The 22598-nt window shown below is 33.0% G+C and overlaps 1 protein-coding gene across 6 annotated transcripts in view; it reads left to right on the top strand.

Annotated features, from left to right (window-relative positions):
- The window catches only part of PCDH7 (protocadherin 7), a 411267-nt gene that overhangs the window by 189902 nt on the left and 198767 nt on the right, over positions 1 to 22598 (top strand). For 2 of the 6 annotated variants that reach the window (XM_059065818.2, XM_059065816.2), the window contains exon 2: positions 3815 to 4007. The exons of 1 other annotated variant lie outside the window; for it this stretch is intronic. In XM_059065818.2, coding sequence (XP_058921801.1) covers positions 3815 to 4007 — 193 coding nt within the window. Of the gene's footprint in view, positions 1 to 3814; positions 4032 to 22598 lie in introns of all 6 variants that reach the window. 3 more of the 6 variants (XM_059065817.2, XM_059065815.2, XM_067036313.1) reach the window with 2 other exon arrangements.

Genomic DNA, 22598 nt, shown 5'->3' with positions numbered 1-22598 from the left:
ATATCTTCATATTATACTTTTGCATCCCAAGATGAAATCATGGTTCTGTTGACTCTCCGGGGAAATTTTTGAACACTTAGGAGACCAGCTGGCTTCCTGAAGCAGTTTAGTCTTTTTGACCAAATAGTCTTTCGACTGTAGGGTTTCTCCTCTCTGTTGCCTCTTCATCACCTGGAGAGATTTTATAAATGATTGATAGCCAGTTCCACCGTGAATGCTGATTCACTGGGTTTAACTTGAGGCCAGATATTTGCATTGTGCTTTCTCAAAAGTACTCTGGATGATTCTGAGGCACATCTAGGTTTAGGAATCACCACTTAAACCACTCTGCTTCAGAGTATCAGTCATTAACAAAGTGACAGTTACATATACAATGCAAACTCATTCTCTCTGTCACACAGTCAACACATTGCTTACATTTCTGGTTTAGTCAATATATCCGGAGTATGTAAATAACATGAATTTCTGTGTCATAACTTCTGCTATAAAACCTATCTTCTCAATAGACCCAACCCAATGATGAAGGATAGTGTGTAAATACTTGTCTGTCTCCTGAACTATCTGCCTATCTATTTATCTATCTATCTAAATCTACATGTGTGATTTATTACTGGAATTAAAGCTTAATTCCTGCATTAATGGGTTCTCTTTCAGAATTCAGAATTCTGTACCAATTTGGTTCACATTACCAACTTAAATAGTTTGCTGTAAGATTTTATTTATTTAAATTTATCAAAATAGAGTTAAAGAGGTAGTAATGTAATGTTTATATTATATGTAGAGCTCTAATGGGATATTTTTAAGTGTAGATAAAAATGATAGATGGAGTATTTTATGATCCATTGTGTGATATTCTTTATTTTAGATTTTTATTATGAATCATTTTCCACTCATTTAGATATTATTTTGAATGAAAAGCTTTTTATAAAAAGGAAGTATTAATGGATCTAAGCATTTGCTAGTATATATATTGATCTTAGTATTTTTAAATTACAACATTTTCCTTCCATCGTTAAATATAATATGTAACCTACAGTAATTCATGGGGATCAATATATTCACAGTTAAAATAGGGTACGGAATCAAGAAAATAAAATGCACACTTTCAGGGCTTCCCTGGTGGCGCAGTGGTTAAGAATCCGCCTGCCAATGCAGGGGACACAGGTTCGAGCCCTGGTCCAGGAAGATCCCACATGCCACAGAGCAACTAAGCACTTGCGCCACAACTACAGAGCCCGCTCTCTAGAGCCCGTGAACCACAACTACTGAGCCGCCCGCACGCTGCAGCTACTGAAGCCTGCGCGCCTAGAGCCCGTGCTCCGCAACAAAGAGAAGCCACCGCAATGAGAAGCCCGCACACTGCAACCAAGAGTAACCCCCGCTCGCCGCAAATAGAGAAAGCCTGCGTGCAACAATGAAAACCCAATGCAGCCAAAAATAAATAAATAATATAAATTTTTAAAAAATGCACAGATTCACAGTAGCTATTACATAATACATAATAGAAAAATAATTATTTTTGACATTTTTCATTGCAAACATAGACTATCACCCATCTCTGCTATTCTATAATTACTTTTGGTAAACGTAGCATTTAGGCACAGATTCTGAGATTTCCACCTTTGTTCAAACATCACCCTCTTTTCTATTTTTATATCAAGATGGAACATTATCTCATAATTTCTTATTTCTCTTTGTCAATTTATTAGCATAATTTATGTATTTCTGTATTCATTTTGAACTTTCTCCTTGCATTAGTAGACTGATTCTAAAAGATTTGAGAATCATTAAAATAGAATTAAAAATAACATTTGGACCGTCCTTTTTCTTTTTATATGTTTTTCTTAACCCACTGCTATGTCTTGAAATGATAATATGTTTTCCTGACTCTTGGCATCCTTTCCTAAATTCAACATTTTCATTAACATTTTATTGTTCGGTAGTATTTGCTGAGTATCTTCTGTGTGCAGAACAGTATAGTTTTAGGAGACTGTCACTGGTCTTACTTCTGAGGTGAGACCAAACATAAAACAATTCACAGAGAGACTGCAGTCAGTTGGGAGTAATAAATGGAAAAAAAATAAAATATGCACACATAAGATAAAGCATGGGAAATACAAACTGATTTCTATGTTTATTAAGAAATAAGGTAAAATATCACAATCATACTACTGTAAAGCAATATGAGAATTATTAGTGAAATAAGGAAAATGTTTCTAGAGATTTAGTTGCCAGTAAATTTTGGCCCATGGTGTGCATGCTGTTTGTACTAGAAATACTTTGTAATTGTTTAAAAATCTGAAGTCCCAATTCAGTGAAACATTATAAAGAAGAGAATGTGCTTTAAATGTTTTCCCTTTGTAAGTTTGATTTTGAATTAAATTAAAAAGATTTTATAAAGACTGTACACTCCAAGTATGTACATGGAGGGAGAGGTACTGGGTTAGAAATATGAGCAAGACAATATTCCTGGCCAATCTTCAATATGAGACAAAATGAAAGAAAGACTTGTGGGACCATGTGTTTGTGTTTAGTAAAACCAATTTATAAATTTGGGGGAAATGTCACAATATTTCTTAGCTTTCCCATTAATAACCTACCATATGTAGATAATCCTTAACATTTAAAAAATTCTACTGGTCCCAGTTGTGATTAGTGATTTCTACCAAGAGTATTCAAGTTCTAAAAGTACAAAAAAGGTTCTTTACCTTTCTCACTATTCTGGCAACATTAGTTTTATACTTTATATTAGAAAGAACCAGTCTGAGTTATAGGTGCAAAAATCTGTACATTTATGCCACTTTCAAATCATACAAGAGCTTAATGAATACAACTATTGCCAAGAATAATCTCCAACAAATATTACAGAACGTTTTTATATTTTTTTCCCAAAATATTATGTGTACATAGCCCTGACAATGTATGGCATTAATTTGTTCCCTTAATGAGCCTAAAATGTTTTTGTTTTATTTTGTAGTTATGATAACCTTTAAATTCCATATATATTAAGTATTCTATCCAGCCAACATTAGTAACATGGTAAATTGTGATGTCCAATTGGGGAAAGATTTGCAGCACACTTTAAATACAACTTAAAGACTGTACATGATGTTACTTTTTTGAGCAAATTGTGAATAGTCATAATAAAAGCACATACAATTAAAAATTTTGGTGTATTTTGAATTCCCTGGTTCAGGGATTTTTTGTCTATTATTTCAATACTACCCTTACACTTTCAGGGTCAATAGGTAATATATTTAAAATGAATGAAGTAAGAAATATATTCAGATTTCCTAGCACTACATCTAAATTCCTGTTTATCAGCTGTACCTTTAAAAGCTTGTCAACTGCCAGAACACTCAGTTTTAAACCACTTGCCTTATGGACAAAGTATTTAAAAATGAAATCTTCTTACAGTGGATTAGCTCTATATTTATTGCTCTCCAAAATCACTGACCCTTGTTTTTATAAGGAGTCTATTTGTGGAAAACATATTTGAAGTGAAGACTACAGAATAGAAAAATGGTGAATATGTGGAAGTAACATATCAGATTTCCATGTGTGTGTTAGTGACATTGATGTTTTCTTATTTCTGTTTCAGAAAGGGAATTTTCAGTTTTTCCATAATAAAATCTAAGCTCTAGGTATTGCCTCAGAAAATACAGTTAACCAAATAGATTTCAACATGTTATATTAACCGTTTTGTATTGAATTAGTTGTCAGTTGACCTTAATGTATGTAATTTATGTATTTTTTAAATAAGATTATTTACAATCTTATACCTTAGTGACATTCAGAATCTTTTCTCTTACAGCCATTTCGTAGAGTGACGTTTTCTGTTGTGAGTCAGCCCCAGGACCCACATCAGGGGTCACTGCAGAGTTGCTATGACAGCGGGCTGGAGGAGTCAGAAACACCAAGCAGTAAGAGTTCATCAGGGCCAAGGCTGGGTGCCCTTCCACTCCCAGAGGACAACTATGAAAGGACCACGCCGGATGGCAGTGTTGGTGAGGCAGAGCATATGGAAAATGGTAGGGGCAAACACAACATCACACACATAATCACACTAGTGAGCCGTAATTAGTAGACTTGTGAAGGTCAGTCTAAAACCAAAATAAAATAGCTGACACTAAACCTGGTTTATTTGAAATAATCAATATTTGCCAAAAGTACAGAAATGCCAAATAAAGGAACATAACTCTATAGATAAAATTTACCAAACTTGCACCATCATTTTAAAACAAGCTGTCAGAAATAAACACATTTACAAATAAATCAGAGTAGTACCTTTTATGGAAAAGACTAAACTAGTACATAAAACCTAAACAATAGCCACTAAGAAAGGTCTTGTGTGATTGTTTTCTTCTATTCATTTTTGTCATGCAACTATTTCTTCAATTACAATCATCCAGTCTTGGTAAAAGGAAATGACAGTAAACACACCTTGCTGGATTATTTCCTCTTCTAGGTATTTAGAAAAATATTTTCAAACCTCTCCTTTCCAAGTGATAACTGAACTGGAGTAACAGTATTATCTTATTCTCCAAAATACATTGTAAATGCTATTAGAACTCCCCTCTTATTTAATTATAAGGTTTTTCTCTTTTTTGTGCAAGGGAAAGGGAGAAAGGAAGATTATAGCACTCTATATTCTTATCCTGTTGTGAGATGGTTCTCATATTATCACAATTGACCTTATGTACACTTTCCTTTAAGTTACAAAGTTAGATAGCAAGTAGTGCTTATGAAACTTTTCACATTTGTTTATGTTACCAAAGACAATTAGGTGATTTATATTTTGGATTTCAGGTTGTAAGTAAATGCCTGAAGAATAAATTTGTGTCAAATAGTGGAATGGTAAAGTTCTTGCTAACTTTATTATTTCATATATAAAAATAGGTTTGGTTATACATAGGGAAAGGAAGGGGAATCACACACATTTTTATTTCTAGTGAAACCTTGAAGTAAATTTTGTCATTCACCATTCCATCCCCCAAGTGAAGTAAGACACTCTAAATTTTTATTATATGCCAGTTTCTTTAGTGATGATATGCAAATAGAATATATTAGAGCAGGAGAAAGTCTGATTTTTTTTTTCTGGACATTTACCTATGAATATTAAAACCCAGCATTAGAGAATAATACATCGTAAATGACCTTAAGTGAAATTATTGTTAAATTAAATCATGTTAAATAATTATTTTTCCACACTGTTATCTGGTTGAGCACATACAATATTGAGCAGGGTCTGATGATTGACAACCTTCTTGATTAATTAGCCAGAGATTAAATGCATTTTGCCTTATGGCTATAAAGTCATGCTTACCTGTGTGTATGGCGGTGTGTGCTTATGTGGTTGGGAGTTTGATATGGTTTTTAAGAATTCACATTTTTTTTTAGTATTTTTTTAAATAAGCATAAAAATTTTGGTATGAATTGCAATGCAGATGAATGTATATTTAAGGTAAATAGGTTTAAAATGCTTTGCACAGAAGTAAAAATTAAATTAAAAATACTGTAACAATGTTTTATATACACATACCTCCCACACCCCAGGAAGTCAGAATTAATTTACTTTAAGGGCATTAGTGTATCTGCATTACCTTTTGATGATATCATGTAATTTTATTTGTGTTTTAAAAAGTACTTGTCTCACTATAAGCAACATAAAGTACAATTAAATCTTTATTTTTTGGGTGTCAACTCTCATTGGCATTATAATCATGTTTTAATGTTATTTCTGTTTTATGAGTTTGAGGATTCAGTGCCATTAAAATAAGAAAGAAATAATAATAAACATAATTATATAAGACAAACACATAGCAGTTACTTTTTAGGAAACATACATGTTATGGAAAACATAACTGGTGAGCTTGTTGGGAGACTAGAAAGTTTACTGAGAAACATTTTCCAAGGAAGACTTTTAGTTATTTTTTATAACCATGTTTTCAGTCTTGTCAATGGCCAAGGAACACAATAATGTAACTGATTTTTCCTGACTTTATATGACTGACACTTGAAATTCAGTGTTTGTATAACCATTTGTCATCTGCTAGCTGTGATTCATGTTAGCCCTGATCTATAGGTAATGACACAGGAGATGTGATTCACTTTGGGTGATCCAAATGTAGCAGTTGACATTTGAGTAAGAGTTTTGTTGGGTTCAGGTTTTCAGACTATTATCTAGCAGTAAAGTGCAATTGTATGCTTGAATTCTGGTAGTTTCATCTTCAATATTGACGGAGCATTCTGGCATAAATAGAATTGGAGTTGAAACCTGTCAAATATTCATTTGTCACATTTAATTGGAATCCAGGTAATCTGCAGTGTTTTGCTTGGTTAGGTTTTAATCAGGATTTGTATTGGATTTTCCGTGAAAATACCATTTTGGATGCTGCCCTATTTCCTAATTATTATTACCTCAAACATTTTTCTTGAATTTTAACCTATGTGAAACAATGCAGTTATAACTCAATTTTTTGGATTAACTTTCCTTGTAAAATTTAGAAGATAAATTCCAGTGCAGTAATTTTATAATATTCCAATGTGATGATGCAAACTGTGTATAAATTGGTACAGCTAATGATCAAAATAAATTGTCACAGATGCTGTAGTAAGGAAATAACCAAAATACAAGAAAATCTAATTACACAGGCAGTGAAATGCACTTACGTTTTACAAAAGCTTTTATTTCTGCCTTCTATACTTTAGCATAATAAAATTTTATTAAGAGCTTATGGCTTAATTCTCTTTATAACAAGTTTTACCCTATATTTCAACCCATATTAGTGCCAAATGATAAAAGAGGCTTTATTTTCTTATTGGCTTAGGTCAAATAATACAGTGTAAGAATAAACATAATTTCTTGAACCTAGAATCTATTAATTAATGTGAGACCCACTATTCTGATCATTTCAAATCTGGGGTACTTATATCCCATGGGTCTCTGGAAAGGAACAATGAAAATTATACATTAAAAATACTTTTTAAAAAACCCTCATGAATTATGCATTTATTAATGAAAAAAATCACTAAGATTTTTTCTTTTCCTTTAATTAATATCACTAGTATGATTACTTCAAGTTGATCCTTTGATAAAATTGGGGAAATTGGTTATTTGTTATTTTATTAAAATATATTTAATGGGATTACATATTTTAAAATATGGAGTACATGGTGGGAAGTTAAGTAATGATAAAATACTTTATCATTAATGATATTTTAATGATAAAATAAATTAATTATTTAAGTGAAAACCAAATATTAGGCTTAAAAGCACCACCACATTAAGGGTAACCATTGACTATGCAAGAGCTTGCCCTTATCTAAACTATGCAGCAGGCTTCAGAGTCTGTCTTGGAATGGTGTTTATGAGTTTCTTTAGGTCTATTGTAAGTTTTTATTTTGACCCCTGCCTTCATGCGTCTACTTATTCTTCCAGAAGTCCCCCTGAATCACATTTGCAGAGCTAGTTTGTTTTACTGTGTATCACTTGATCATATAATATGTTTAACAACTCAAATATGGAAAACACCCCACTTGACCTCTAATCCCAATTTTCGTTTAGGATTGGGTAGGTCACTTACTCCTTTTGGGTCTGTTTCTATCATCTTTAAGGCCATTAACTAAATTAACTCAAAAACCATATGGAGATCCAATAAGCTGTGATTCTTTTCTTACATCCAATTTTTCTTACAAAGTTTATTCTCCTGAATAGAAAGAGAACTTTGGGTCTCTTAGATGGTGAGTGAATTTGATAATATGCAGTAATATGAGCAAAGCAGAAGTAATTCTAGGGCCTTTTACACAACTTATATAACACACATGCATTCTAATAGTAGTTAATGAATGTATTACATAAATCAAAGAAATGAATAGGGTCAAAGGGTGTGATTTCTGGCCAGGTGGTCCAACAGCAGGTCAGTATGGGAGACAGTTTTGGAGCCTCCCCAAATTACACTGTGCAAGAGAGGCATTTTTAGGTCTGATCTGGCTTTGGGTACAGTGCCCTCAAAACCATTAATTATGACTAAGTTATCTCACAGTTGAATAAGCACATTTACTTTCTTACCTCACAGCATAAACTTTGGTCAAAGTAAGAGTAAACAAAAGGTACAAAACAGTATGTATTTTTCCTCTAGGTAAACTTACAAATAGTATAGCATAGAACTAAATTAAAATAAGAAAATAGCAGTTGATCCATAAGGCAGGTTTTTAAAAAGTTAAATCATCAGAAACTTGGCCATTTTAACTGCCTAATTAATTTTATGCTTTTGATTTTCTCAGACATTTACAATATAATTTTGATTTTTATATGCTAATATTTTTCAATTTCACACTTCCAAACTTTCTTACTTCTTCAAACCTATGTAAACTAGGCTTAACTGTTTTATTCATTCCCCTCACTACACGTGCTTTAGTGTTCAGAGCACATTGTTCTTGAGGGTTGAAACATGGTGCATTCCGCTGGGAAGTCTTTTCCTATCTGCCATGGACTTTCACATTGCTTTCAGAAGTAAATAACAGTATATTTGAAATATCATTTGGAAATGAAACATCATTTTTATATGACCAAGGGTAATTAGAAAAGACACTAAAATCATATCCTTGTGTGGGATAAAGCATCCTCTTCTTTCTGCTTTTCTTTTACATACCCAATTTTCAATAGTCATCTGTAAGGTACTATCATCTGGTTATCGTTGGTTTGTGCTGTTTTCATTTAGATTGAATTAACAACACTGTCTCTTCCAGCTTTCCAAAGATGCTCATATACTTGTTAATGGCATACTCATAATACCCCCAAACAAATGTCCTGCAAATTTTTGTCTGTAGGAAAAGACATATACCTTGGAAAGATTCATTTTCATGGTTCTGCATTTCACTGTGTCTAGTTACCAGTGTCTGACTGCATTTTTTTACTTTTCTAGCCATCTGTAAAATGGCTCTGTACCTCCCAAGTATCTCCAAGTCCACACACACCCCCACATTTCTGGAGGGCCTTATTTACTCCTACTTCTTCATAGTGATTATGGATAGTGATAATAGAGATTATCTCTAAGTAGAGTCTCAACTAATCAAGATGCATGCTACAGCAATTTTCTAGCTTTCTAGTAAAATGAACAGCACAATCTAAAAGAATCTAAAGAAGACATTGTCCTGTAGAAGAAGAGGTAATGTAGTAGACAGAATGTACTGGCTTAAGAAACAGGCTTGAAATCTAAGGACATCGGGTTAAATCCTGATTTCTCTTCTTACTAACTGTAATTTTCTGACTTCCCTTAGCCCCACTTAATAATAAATCGTAGGATTGTGGAAGACATTAAGTGAGATAATAGACGTAATAATTTATAAATAAATAGTAAAAGAGTAGCAATAATTTTACTATATTAGCTGATGATAAAATCATTTACTACTGTTATTTAAATAGCAATAATAAAATAATTGTGATTATTATTAACTTTAGGTAGATTTGACATGACATGATGGCGTAATCATGAAAACATCATAAAATGTTTAGTTTCACAAAGATAGCATTCTAAAATGACTGGTAAGAATGATATTCTCACCTTGAATACTTCCCAGTCAATTTCTCATTTCTGTGGAATACCAAGGGGTGACACCCAGTGACATTTAAACATATCAAGGAGTTAAAAAGAGCGGAAAGAAAGATTCTATCCTGAGGTATCAAATCAACCCATCTCTTCCTGTGCTCTGTCATTTAAGGTGAGAAGTCATTATCTCCCTATATTTCTCCTCTCTTTTTTAATGTTTTTACATTTTATACCCAGTTTTCCAGTTGAATGCATTATTCTTCAGGTGTATATTTCCCTTTGAACTGCTGCAAAGTAGTCACACTGACAGAGAAAATGAACTGAAAAAAGTGTCCTATTAGTATGCTTACCGAACTCTCAGCCCTTTCTTTTTAACCTCAGTATTAATAATTAACACTGATAAAATGTGTGGCCATATTATCCTTTTTATTCTAATTTAGTCCTTTAAAACTAGATCACTCTGCTGAACCCTTATGACATTTGAGGAGGGAATGAGTTCTCATCAAATCTCAAAGTGACTTTGGAGGTCAGTTAGGGGGTTTGTTGCCTCCAGACTCTCAAAGCATTTGCTTATCTGAATTTCAGCACACTTATTAGGTAATGATTTCTACATTAAGTTCCTTATTTAGTCAAGGTATTATCCCCATACTTGCATTCTTCTTTGCTTATACATTGTATATACTTCTGTTTTTCCTCTGATTTTATTCTAGAGTTATATATAAAATACTTGATGTTGCTGAAATATGATAACACCCAAGCATCTTCTGTGTGATTTAAGGAACTCTGGAACTAACTTAAAGTGTAGTTAGCACTTATTGAGAAACTGTTTCATCTCAGTATTCCTCTTTTAGGTTAAAACACTCACTGTTGTTACTTTTCCTATTGCAGGTATTTTTATTTATTTATTTTTTTGTGAGAAAAGCATTCTCTTAAGTAAAGCAAAACAGAGTAATATCCTCCCTGTCCCTTGTTTAATTGGGTAATTATATAGTGACAAAACTGTGGTTATTCATTTTGATTCAACAAACATGTGTGGAAAATAAAACTTGGCCAAGGCTTTCTGAGGAAGTAGAAGTGAACGAGAAAGAGTCTCTGTCTTCATGGTGGAAGTCCTAGGTTAGGAAGATACAACCTTGATTTCAATAACTTCACTATAATATGAAAAGGAGAAAGCTCATCAGAGAAGTTCACAGTGGTATGAAGCACAGAGAATGGAGAGGAAGATTATTCAGATGAAACAATTATAAATGCACTTACTGAAATCTTTCCATTTTATAAATAATAGCTTGGGCTGGAAGAAGGCCTTGAAATGTTATCTGTATCATAGCCTCTTTTTTTACCTACCCATTCTCTACATGATTTAAAAATAAGTACTATATTGGCCTGGAAGCTTCATGTCAAGCTAAATGAAGTTAAATTATTTGTTTGTTTTACTTTTCTAATCAAGTTATTTCTTTTGTTTTTCTTGGTGCTAAACATAATTAGTTCCAAAACTCCAGAATTTATCATTGATAAAATTGTTAGCATATGGTAAATCCAGGTCTCATCTACAGAACAGATTATTTTTATGTCTCTTTTCTCTCCCTGCTCATAAATATGGACAATTACTGTAAATAGGTGTGCTTTAAATAAGGCTTTTCAAACTTAATAAGAGCGTGTAAATAATGTTTTTTAAGTTCTTGTGATTTCTTTTCAGAAGACAAATTGTATTACTCAAATCAGATGATTAGATAGGAGTAGATTGGATTAGATTAGGTTTATTTTTTGAAAAACCAATTCATTCCTTCTGTTGTGGTTGCAAATTGTTTTTGTAATTGTTATCTCAAGATTCAAGTTAAATATTTGGGTATTTGTCTTTATGTCACATTCCCTTTCTATCTGAAATATAGATAACAGGTTGCCTTATTTTAAAATCTTGTTTCTGATAAATTTTATTTAATTTATGCAGGTGTATATTTTTTGACATCAGTCTCATTATCTTGTATGCCTTCTCATTACTGTACAGAAAGTGTAAGTTTATTACAAAATGAAAAAAATATTTGAAACACATGCAAATTTAAATGCCTCCTTTAAAACAGATTTTCAGCTGCTAAAATGTGATAGTCACAAAGGAAACTAAGTTTTGATACTGTATATTTAAAAGAAATCTGCAATGAGTGCTATAAAATATTTCGGTAATAAAAAGATAGAACAGCATCCTATTGTTTAAAACTAATCTACTCATTCATTTCTATTGCAAAATGTATCTTCTATGATTTTATTTCTGCTCTGAAATGCTTAGCATTTCCCACGATGAGGTCACTGGGGGACCCACATATGATCTGAGAGTGGTGTGCTACTCTGAGGTTGCATTCCTGTGAACCATAGTTCCCTATACTGAATTGTGCACATTGTTTCTTTTCAGTATGAGGTTTCATTTCACCAACCCAGCATTTGTAGCAAAAGGTCATCACAGCCATAGATGAAATTTTATACAATGAACAGGGAATTTAGAGCATTATGAGAATTCATGAAGTTCAATAACCATTTGTTGAGCATTTACTCTATGCAAATTCCCACGAAGGATCCAAAGGTGAATGAGACATTCTCTCTGCCTACTAAGTGTTAGATATTGTGATGGAGAATGACATGTACAGAATTAGATGTTTAAAAGTAAAGTTGTGAGTTTAGAGACTAAAGGTTACCAGAACCAGAATAGGATATGAGTTGGGCATGTGAAAAACCATAGCCAAACTTTGAAGGATGGGTGACTAGGATTTGATAAGCAGAAAAATGGGTAAGGTTATAGAGAATAGTGAGTGATACCAAGGATACCAATGGTGGGAAGACAGAGGTGCTATTTGCCAACTTGGGAAAAATGGAAGGAATAGCATCTTTTCAGGAGAACGAACCTGATTAAGACATGTCAGATTTAGGGTACCTTTGAAAAATTCAAGTGATATCTAGCAGGCTATTAAAATGTACATTAGAAACTTAGAAATAGAAATAAGTAACAGAAATACAGCGTTAGGAGCCATTGGCACCATGAAGATTATGAAACTTGGAGAATAGATGTGACCATCAGTTAAACATATAACACTAGAGAAGAGAGAGATTGTACCCAACACAGAATCTGAAAAAAATTACTGAAATATAAGAGAATAATGAAATAAGCTTCAGAGAAGGATATTTTAAAATAAAAAAGCAAAACCAAACAAAGCGTGGCAGGCTAAGGAGAAATTTAGAATGAGGGTTATACATAGATGTTCAAAAAAATTGTTGAATTTAGTTGTATGGACTAGGAACCCTGTGTTGCCAATAGAGATTCAACAGAAGTGAGACAATTGAGAAAGACAATTGAGAAAGCAGAAGACCAGGAGATAGAACGTAAGAACACACTTGAGAGACTTCCCTGGTGGCGCAGTGGATAAGACTCTGCGCTCCCAATGCAGGGGGCCTAGGTTCGATCCCTGGTCAGGGAACTAGATCCCACATGCATGCCGCAATTAAGACCCGGCACAACCAAATAAACAAACAAACAACAAAAAAAAAACACTTGAAATTTTTTCCCAAGGTCAGCAAGTCCATTATAGTGTCATTGTCAAAGGCAGGGGCATGGTTGCACCCCTTGACATCAATCTTAATAAATTTCTAACCAACCTATACTTTATGTTATGTTCAGGATTTTTTGTCGCTCTTTCTACAAAATTTTCTGAAAGTACAGCAGAGTCTGAAATTTCTGTATGATAGCTTTTGCTATCTTTCCTTGAGATATAATAATTACTCTTTTAAGTGAGTTTTGGATTCTCATGGAACTTCTATGTTTTATTTTATACCAGGTCATCATTTGTCCATCTCACTGGCTTGGAATTAAAATAGTATCTGACTAATTGCATTTTTGGTGAGATCCAATAATTGATATCAAACATTTTTATTTATCATCAAACATTTTAATTTTGTGATTATAAGACTCCTGACACTGTAATAGTGCTATCAATTCTTAGTAATATTATGCAAATAGATATGCTTCAAAACAGAAAACAGTGAAATAGAATTTGCAGGATAAATAAATTCAAATTGTAAAGGACTGTCCAGTTCCAGTCACAGAAATGCAAGGTCAAAGATGCTTACCACAGCTCGTGCACCATGCAAGGGAAGAATTGCCTCCAAATGTGTTATGTGCGGAGACTTACTAATGATGATTTGCCAGGCAGATGTCACTTTTGATGTTGTTTTTATCTAAGAAAGGACAACTATCAATGTCACATAAATGTATTCTCCTTTCTCTGTATTCATTGTTGCTTAGTAGGAATTATAAGTAGGTATTACATTGATAAAACTAGTCTTCCAGCCCAAGATAATCTAAATAATTGCTACATAATAATTTCCAAACAAAACTTCAACTCCTATTTAATCATGCATATATTTGGTTCATCAAAAACCTCTAGAAATGTGCATCCTTTCTGGTTACTGAGTGGCCTCTAGGCGGTACCTGAAAATTTTTTTCTAGATCCAAATATCAGTTTCATCAGTGTTCAGAACTGTACAGAGACAAAACAAATTCTAAACATTATTATAAGACCTTGGTGTTAAACTGGAATATTAGTTTACTACATTTTGAACAGGAGAATATCCCATTCCAGAAATAAGAAAGTCCCTGCTTCTTCTCCAAGGCAATATTCTTTATCTCTAAGGAGACCCAAGGAAAATCAGTGTACCTCTTAAAAGATTGCCTGGCGAGGATGAAATCAGAAGAGGAACTCTTCATCCAGACCCAGTGAGGCGGATAAGGTCTGCTGTAACATGTCTACCGTTGGCCGAGATCCTCTCCTGAAAACAGATTGCTTTGGTGCCCTAGATTCAGGGACTCTTTTAGTACTAGGCAGCAGCTGCAATTCTGTGTCTCTAACTCGTGTTTGTTGTTTTTGTTGTTGTTGTTTGTTTGTTTTCTCTTCTCTTTAAGGTTATCTCTTAAGGAAAAAAAATTTTTAAAAATATGTAACTGATTTTCTCAATATCAGCTTTAGGAATGATTAAATGGCCAGACTTTGTTTCCCTCCTTGCTTCTGGTCCATTCTGTAAGATGTCTCTGCATTATCTAAACATTCAATTATCATCCATCAATTTCATTGTTTACTGGGTTTCTCTTAAGTACCCGACTCTCAAAATACTGTGTCAATCAGAAACATCTAGACTGATATGTAATTTTCAAAATCATTATTTATAGAGTCATAATTTCTCAGATAATACTCACCTAAAATAAACTCATTTTGAAATTGTACAGGTATTTGAGAAAATTGAATTTAGGGCCCAGTCCTTATTCTTTCCCTTCATTTTGGTTGAGGCAATGTTAATCATACATCATCTTTAAACAGGTGATTGGAAAGCAACATGTGCACACAGCACCATATTTTATCTTTTTTTTCCCCCTTGAGCTTACTGCCCTTTATTTAATGTGAGCAGTTGTATTCAGCCTTCGCTAGTTCTTTGAGAATTCAATTTTAAGAGGCACTTTTAGTTTCTTGGACAACATTGGTTCATCTCTTTTTCCCAGAATTAATGAAGATCTAAAATCTAATTCTTGCTTATTTCAGCCCCAGACTGTTTTTATCCTCTTTTGTGAAATCAAACCCACATGCTTTTCCTTTGCAGCCTATGTCAGAGTATTATCTATATCCCCAGAATAAAGTAGCTATTAAATTAGTTCTATCAATTGTCCATGGGTTTAGAGGTCCCCATGTGTGTTTTTCTTAAGTAACCACATTTTATTTCAGGGCACAAAGTACAAGACTTCTGACTTGATTACTTAGCCTCTGGTCTTTATGTTTTAGTTTCTGAAAATAGCAGGGAAAATACATTACTCTTCTTTACCCTAATGAAAACTTCTGAGCTCCTCTGACAGTCATTTCATTTCTGAAGGAGGATTAAAGGAACATCCCACAGATTGACTCTGAGATTTTTTTTTTCTTTATTTTATCCTACTAATAATCTTGCTACTTTGCTTCTCCCAACCTCACCATCCCATGCACATTTTCTCCCTTCTAATACCTTATCTAGGTCATTTTGAGGATCAAGTAATTCATTTTCTCTACCAAAAGTCATTATGTTTGAGTCATTTCAGACTATCAAGTTTCTATACTCTTTTGGGGATACTTTTTGCAATAATCTGTTCTATAAGTTTTCAGTTTTAAAAAGTCCTACTTAAACCTAACTTAATTCTGCTGTGTTGTGGTATATAATACAATATGTACATTTGCAAGGAATTGATACCAGAAGTTTGGGTTCTAGTTCAACCTCTATCACATTTTCAAGAACGGAATCTAGATCAGTTCACATAATATCTCACTCCCTTATAAAATGAAGACAAGAATTATAATAATTATTGCCCTATCTTTCTTAAAGAGTTACCATGCAGTTATACATGAACATATATATATATATATATATATATATATATATATATATATATATTTTTTTTTTTTTTTTTTTTTTTTTTTTTTTTTTTTGCTGTACACAGGCTTCTCACTGTTGTGTCCTCTCCCGCTGCGGAGCACAGGCTCCGGACGCGCAGGCTCAGTGGCCATGGTCAGTGGCCATGGCTCACGGGCCCAGCCGCTCCGCGGCATGTGGGATCTTCCCGGACCGGGGCACGAACCCGCGTCCCCTGCATCGGCATGCAGATTCTCAACCACTGCGCCACCAGGGAAGCCCCTGAACATATATTTTTAGATAGTTAGCATTTAATAAAATTCTATCAGATAACTACTTTACTATGCTAATTTTTTTTAAAGATACCTTAAATTTTTTTTCTGGTTCTGTAGTTCTTTTTTTTTTTCCAGATTAAATCAGACACATGATGTTTAGATATTTTTAAATGCATAATTGTTTTCTTGCTTACAAAACTGTTCACTGGCCTCGCATATATTTTGCCATTAAAGGTAAGTTGTTTCCTGGCCCCTTTTGAATTCCGTATTAGTTTCCAAGTCTAAGAACACATGGCTCTCTACCCACTGTGAACAAGTGCCAGTGTTTATAGCAAATATAATAAAAGTCATAGAGAAAACATATTAATAGTTTCACATTTATTTTCTGCAGCTAAATGGCTTCTGTCTTTAAGAGGCCTGCATATATTTTCCTGGATTTATTGTTAACGAGTAGTAAATGACAAAAAACAGTAACTCACAGAGATATTCATCAAATAATTATTAAAGATCATTCAGTGCCCAGTAGCCAAGTGGTTCCTAAAAGACTGAGATTACAGCCAACTCTCAAAAATTCATGGCAGTAAGAAAAGCCTTGTAAAGATGACTGCCAATCACAGAGTGTGGATAGACTCTGCCAATTAGGCACCAATTCATAACACTTATTCACATCTCCTCTTAAACTACTAATTAAGCCAAATACATTTATAAATGTAGAAATCAACTTTTATCATTTAAAGGAGATAATTTTCAGATCACAGTATGAAACACCCCAGTTACAATACAATTCAAATATGAAGGGCTGAAGGGAATTTAAAGGAACTGAGTCATCACGAAGTATCTCTAATGTCAGAGACAAATGAATTATAGATTCATTCATGCCCTCTTACACTTACACACACAAAGAGTGAAGCACCAGAAAGGAGCAACATAACATAAAGAAGACAATCTGTCTATCAAAAAAGGCTTACTAGAATGATGAAATAGTATCTTTATTAAGTATCTAAAAATAAATGATAAAAGGGTAAGGAAAAATTGAAATAATAAATGAATATGTTTACAGTATATTAGTGATAACCTGAGGGTTCTACATATTCATTTGCTTCATAGAATCACTTTGAGGAAGGTAATATCTGCATTTTATAAATGATGTAACTGGGAAGAAGAAAATTAAAATTATGGTTAATACTTGATAATACTAGGTGCTCAACTTAGTAACTGTTATTATTTATTACTCTTGCTTTGTTGCTATCAGCTCCAAAGAGCTATGTTTATGTTACTACATTCAAAGCTCAGGAAAACCTATGATAGCCATTATAATTATGTCTATTTAAAAAATATCTTTAAGTAGGAAAAATTTAGTTTTCATTTTATATATAACAGAAGCATTAATGTATTATGCAGTTTTGAGCAAATCACTGATCTTGTTGTCTCATTATCTGAGGCAACCAGTAATCCATTCCCTTTTTCAGGGATATTAAGGGAATTCCCCTTTTTATTTGCATGTGTTATAAAACACAATGCATTTTTGTAATTTTGTGTAAAGCAGTTATTTTGTGTCATCATCAAGAAATACTCTACATTGTGGGCTGACATAAATGTTGATACCTGGGATCATAAGTGAAATAATTGTGTTCATATCACAACAATTAAGAACATGCTAATTATTTTTTCCCTTTAGAATACTAAGATAATAGACTCAATAAAATGAGCTGCTTAAAGAAATACCGTATGCCCAAAATAGGGTAAGAATTAATACCGGGTGCTTTATTCACTGATTAAACTATACAGTTTTATTCCTTATGCCTATATTTCATTGGTAGTTCATTCTACACACACACACACACACACACACACACACACACACACACACACACACACACAGCTTCATTGCATCCTTCTGCCAAGGTAGGGAAGGTGCTTCACTGAAAAGGATAATGTATGTGTATGAGAAAATATAGAACTAAGAGCCTGCTTCTGGAGTTGGTCCCATGACTCCCCAAAATTGTGGAGACAGAGCAATTAACTTTTTAATTATGCAAACCGTTCAGTAAAGCATGTATTAAAAAGATACTTAAAGTTTATTTAATACTTTTAATGTCTCGATAATGTTGAAAATTTCAAAATAAGCAAAAAAACAAGCAAATTTATAAACTCTTAGAGATTTTTCTTTCAAATGTTCCCCTTTGTAGGATAAATATAGCAAAAACACTTATTTACCCATATCACTAATTTCAGAACTACTAGACTGTGTTAAATAATATAATTTTTATAGTATATGATTGAATTAGAAAATATCTTAGCTACTTCAGGACTGGGACACACATATTTTTAACTGCAACATAAGCCCCATGCCTCTCTGGGGAATATTTATTTTAATTATGCCTATCAGCTGATATAAATTATTGAATTTGCTCAAACTTGCTTAAGAAAAAGAAGCTTCCTTAGATACAGTAACAAATTAAAATAAATTGAAAAGTAATTTCAAACCCACTGGCATAAACAAGTAAAAGCGCATATATATCATCTGCGCAAAAGATTTTCCAAGTCCTTTATTCTCAAATATTATATCTTATTAAATTTTTTAGTAGTCAGGAGAAGATATGCCTTACAAGTATAGATTGATAACTCAATCGGTGCTAATAGTTAAGCTATTGTAATTTGGTTTTCATACTGAAATAAGAATATTGCTTTTTTATTTGACATGGAATCATTTCATGTATTTAGGAACATGCAGAAAAGATAATGCATATTTCAGTGTGGGATTAAGTGAAAATATCTGTCTTCACTGAGAAGCTGGCATATTTAGTTTGCTAATAATTGACCTAGTCGTCAAGCAACCAAAAGCTCCCATCTGCCCCTGCTGCTCATTTGTATCTATTGTATATATTTTAGCTTCAGTGCTAAGGCCTTCATTTCCTTCCATAGGAAGAAGGTAGGGCATTTCTTAAGATGGTTCTCTTGCCTCAATAGGGGAGAAAAAAACCAGAAAACATAATATAACTACATAGAGAGATGCCTACCTCTGAGCTCTTTTCATTTTAGCAACTTGAGAAATATTGGTACACGTTATTGCTCAGACACACATTTTTTCTAAACAAAGTTTACTGCCATCCATTCCAAAGAGAAAAAGGATCCACTATAATATATTTTGCACTTCATTTAGCTAGCATCCTTATTGACTGGACTTCACGAACTATCTACTTGTACCTGATGTGACTTCCTAGACAATATTGAGGACAAATATTTTATTTGATGGCAAAAAATGTGGAGAATTTGACTTATCAATTGCTGTATATTGTGGATAATCATTCTGAAATTTATGAGCAAATTTTAAGAAGATTCAGTATTGCTCACCTGGGAAACACACATGCATGCATGCACACATGCATGACACACCATCCTGGATGGGCTGGGCTGGGAAGGCTAAAGCACTTCTTGGAAATAATTTGAGTAATAAACTATGCCTCCAGAAGGAATTTATTTTGGAAATGTTCCATTAAATTAAAGTCAATAGTTTCATCATTTGCAGATTTGACAGCCTCCTACCATATTGAGACTTTTATTGTAAAAATAAGTAATACTCCTATATTAAAGTAAGTTTATTAAATTGCAAATAGAAAATGTGTAGAGCATGTGCCTTTAAAATTAGGGTTGATTTTTCTCATTATGTAACATGCCAACTTGGATTTCAATGTAATCCCTTTGGTAAAAACTAACAAAGGGACTATAAGGTTAATTTAAGGCTGTAGTTTTCTAATGCCTTCTACTGTTTCCCCCCCACCTCTCAAGAATAAGATGTATACTTACATTTTTACAATGTATACTTAGGGAACTGTGCTGATTAATTAAAATAGCTGTATGTTTAGTTAGAGTATTTTAAAATATTGTTTCAAGGTAATTTCACTGGATCATTCAAATATTTCATCATTTCAAAATATCCTTTACACCTAAAAGTCTGGTTTTCCTTACAAGGGATTTTGTTTTATAATATAAGCCTAAAAATCCTTTGGGAGCATTTACGCCTGACTCTGATAATGCATAACAGGTCTCAACAAGAAACTGTGCCCAGAGACTGATACTGACAGAGTTGGCATTTCAAGTTTCTGTTGAAAATGTATGATAATCCGATGTAAATGTACCAGTTATTTATAATAACAATTTCAGTACTGCAGTATATTAGGCTTTTCAAGCTATTTCTCTCTTCACTGGAACCCAGCCATAACTGTGTCCTTGGCTTCTGCAATGCTTTTTATAATAAAGTCCTTCTGATACTACTGGTAATAAACCTTTATGGAAGCAATCCAAGATAGACCCTACTGATAACTGAATTCCTTTTAATAGTGAATTGTATTCTTGTGAGACTCCAGAATAGTTATTTTCCTTTAGAGTTAAGGGTTTTATGTTGAAATAGTATTTATTTATTTATTTATATCATTGAACAGTCTCACTGCTATGACTAAGAAAATTGCTCCATAAAATACTTGGTAATGTAAATGTGAGAATGAAAGTTATATATCTGATGATTTATTAAATTTATGGCTTGTAGGAACATGACTGTCTCTATAAAGGAATCTAACGTACACATTGGAGAATATTCTAGTAATGCCTTGTAAAAATAGGATGCTGTTGTAATTTGAAATCTCAAAAGCATGAACCACTGAAGAGGTATGCTTTCCGCATTTGTAATCATACGTGGCCTGGCTTTGCAAATCTAAATTTGATGTAGGAAAATTTAGAAAACACATTTATTTTAGAAATACTGGCTCTTACACAGAATGTAACTTCCCATGTACATGCCAACTTTTGATGTATTTCCTTACCTGTTTCTTTTATTGGCAAGAAATGGAAAGGTCCATTAAGAGTAGGAAGTTTGCTTCCATGTCCTGGCTATTGTAAATAGTGCTGCGATGAACATTGCGGTACATGTCTCTTTTTGAATTATGGTTTTCTCAGGGTTTAAAAAAAAAAGAGTAGGAAGTTTAACTGAGTTCATGTTAGAAGAAAAACAGGCCAAGGTTGATGAGCACAGACCTGGAATTTGGGACCAGTGATTACCCCAGAATGAAGAATATTGGTGTGTGTGTAGGCAAGAGGGACTCAGGGTTATTACCAGTGCTCTGAAACTGCATTTGGCATATCAAAATATATTTAACCTCTTTCTTCGTCTCCCAAGAATTAAACTTCAGAACTTTTGGTCCACATTTTAAAGAGCGGATTTTTTTTTTGTCTTGAACTTTTCAAAAGCTTTTATCATCACACTCTGTGAATTGATTTTCATTGAAACTCTACTGAGAAATTGAGTATATTTGGTCAGTAAACTTTTACTTAAAAAATGGTGATTTCAACTTCTTCTTCTTATAATGAACCCCCATTAATTGAATAATTGACTATTTAAAAGACTTGAAAAGTTTAAGCATACAATATAAAATTTTACAAAATTTTATTTCTATAAGTGGAAAAATATACAACAGCAAAATACAAAAGCGTATTTTGTGCATTATGTACAATTAGAGAAGATATACTAAGGCAAAGATTTCAAAGATTTGGTTTCTTTTTATACAGTGCTCTTAAACTTAGCTGTCATTTTTACAATGAAATCCATGTGGCATATGGCTTATTTTCAAGGACCCCTCCCCCGCAGGAAATGTATCCCTTAAAGATAAAAGAGCATATATGTGGCAGGGGAAAGAAAGAATAGGTTCTTCTCATATATTAGTAGGTCCATATGCTGTTTATTAAATTTGATGCTAATTTAACTAATTTAACTAATTTCTTCTTATTAATTCAAATAAGAAATCAACAACTTTGTGGAAGTATGATGCAGTTTTATCATCTGTCAGATTTCTCAAGAGGATTCCATATTTTATAGGCTTGAAATAAAACATTATGAGTTAATACATCCATAATGAAATAATATGTATGCTTCAAGGGAATAGCATTGCCCAAAGTTGGCATTTTAGTTCATGTAATTTAAATTATAGTATTGAAAAAGGTGTTCTCATGTATTAACTGAATTCCAACTTAGAGCATGCTGCCTATTTCTCTGGTTGTACATGAGTATGTTGAGGAGGAAATAATACCAAAAAAAAGTCTGACTAAGAGTGAGATGTTTTATAGTCAAAGAACAGCTTGTGTTTTAAAAAGAAATTAAAATACATTAACTCGGAACAGTGGGCAAAGTGTTTCAAATGAAGGATACGGTGAACAGACTGTTTCACTTCCCTTCCATTCCACATATCTATGAATAATCATTCCTTGAGGTTTAAAATTATAAATAACACTGCAGAGTGGAGTTATTTTGACTTTACAAAGGAAATCATCCATTTTGTTTTTATTTTCATTTGGGCAAACTCAAAATGGCTTA

Source organism: Kogia breviceps, chromosome 6 (genome assembly GCF_026419965.1).
Source record: "Kogia breviceps isolate mKogBre1 chromosome 6, mKogBre1 haplotype 1, whole genome shotgun sequence".
NCBI classification, from domain to species: domain Eukaryota; kingdom Metazoa; phylum Chordata; class Mammalia; order Artiodactyla; family Physeteridae; genus Kogia; species Kogia breviceps.
The sequence above is the reverse complement of the archived record's forward strand: the minus strand, read 5'-3'. Positions and strand labels throughout refer to the sequence as shown.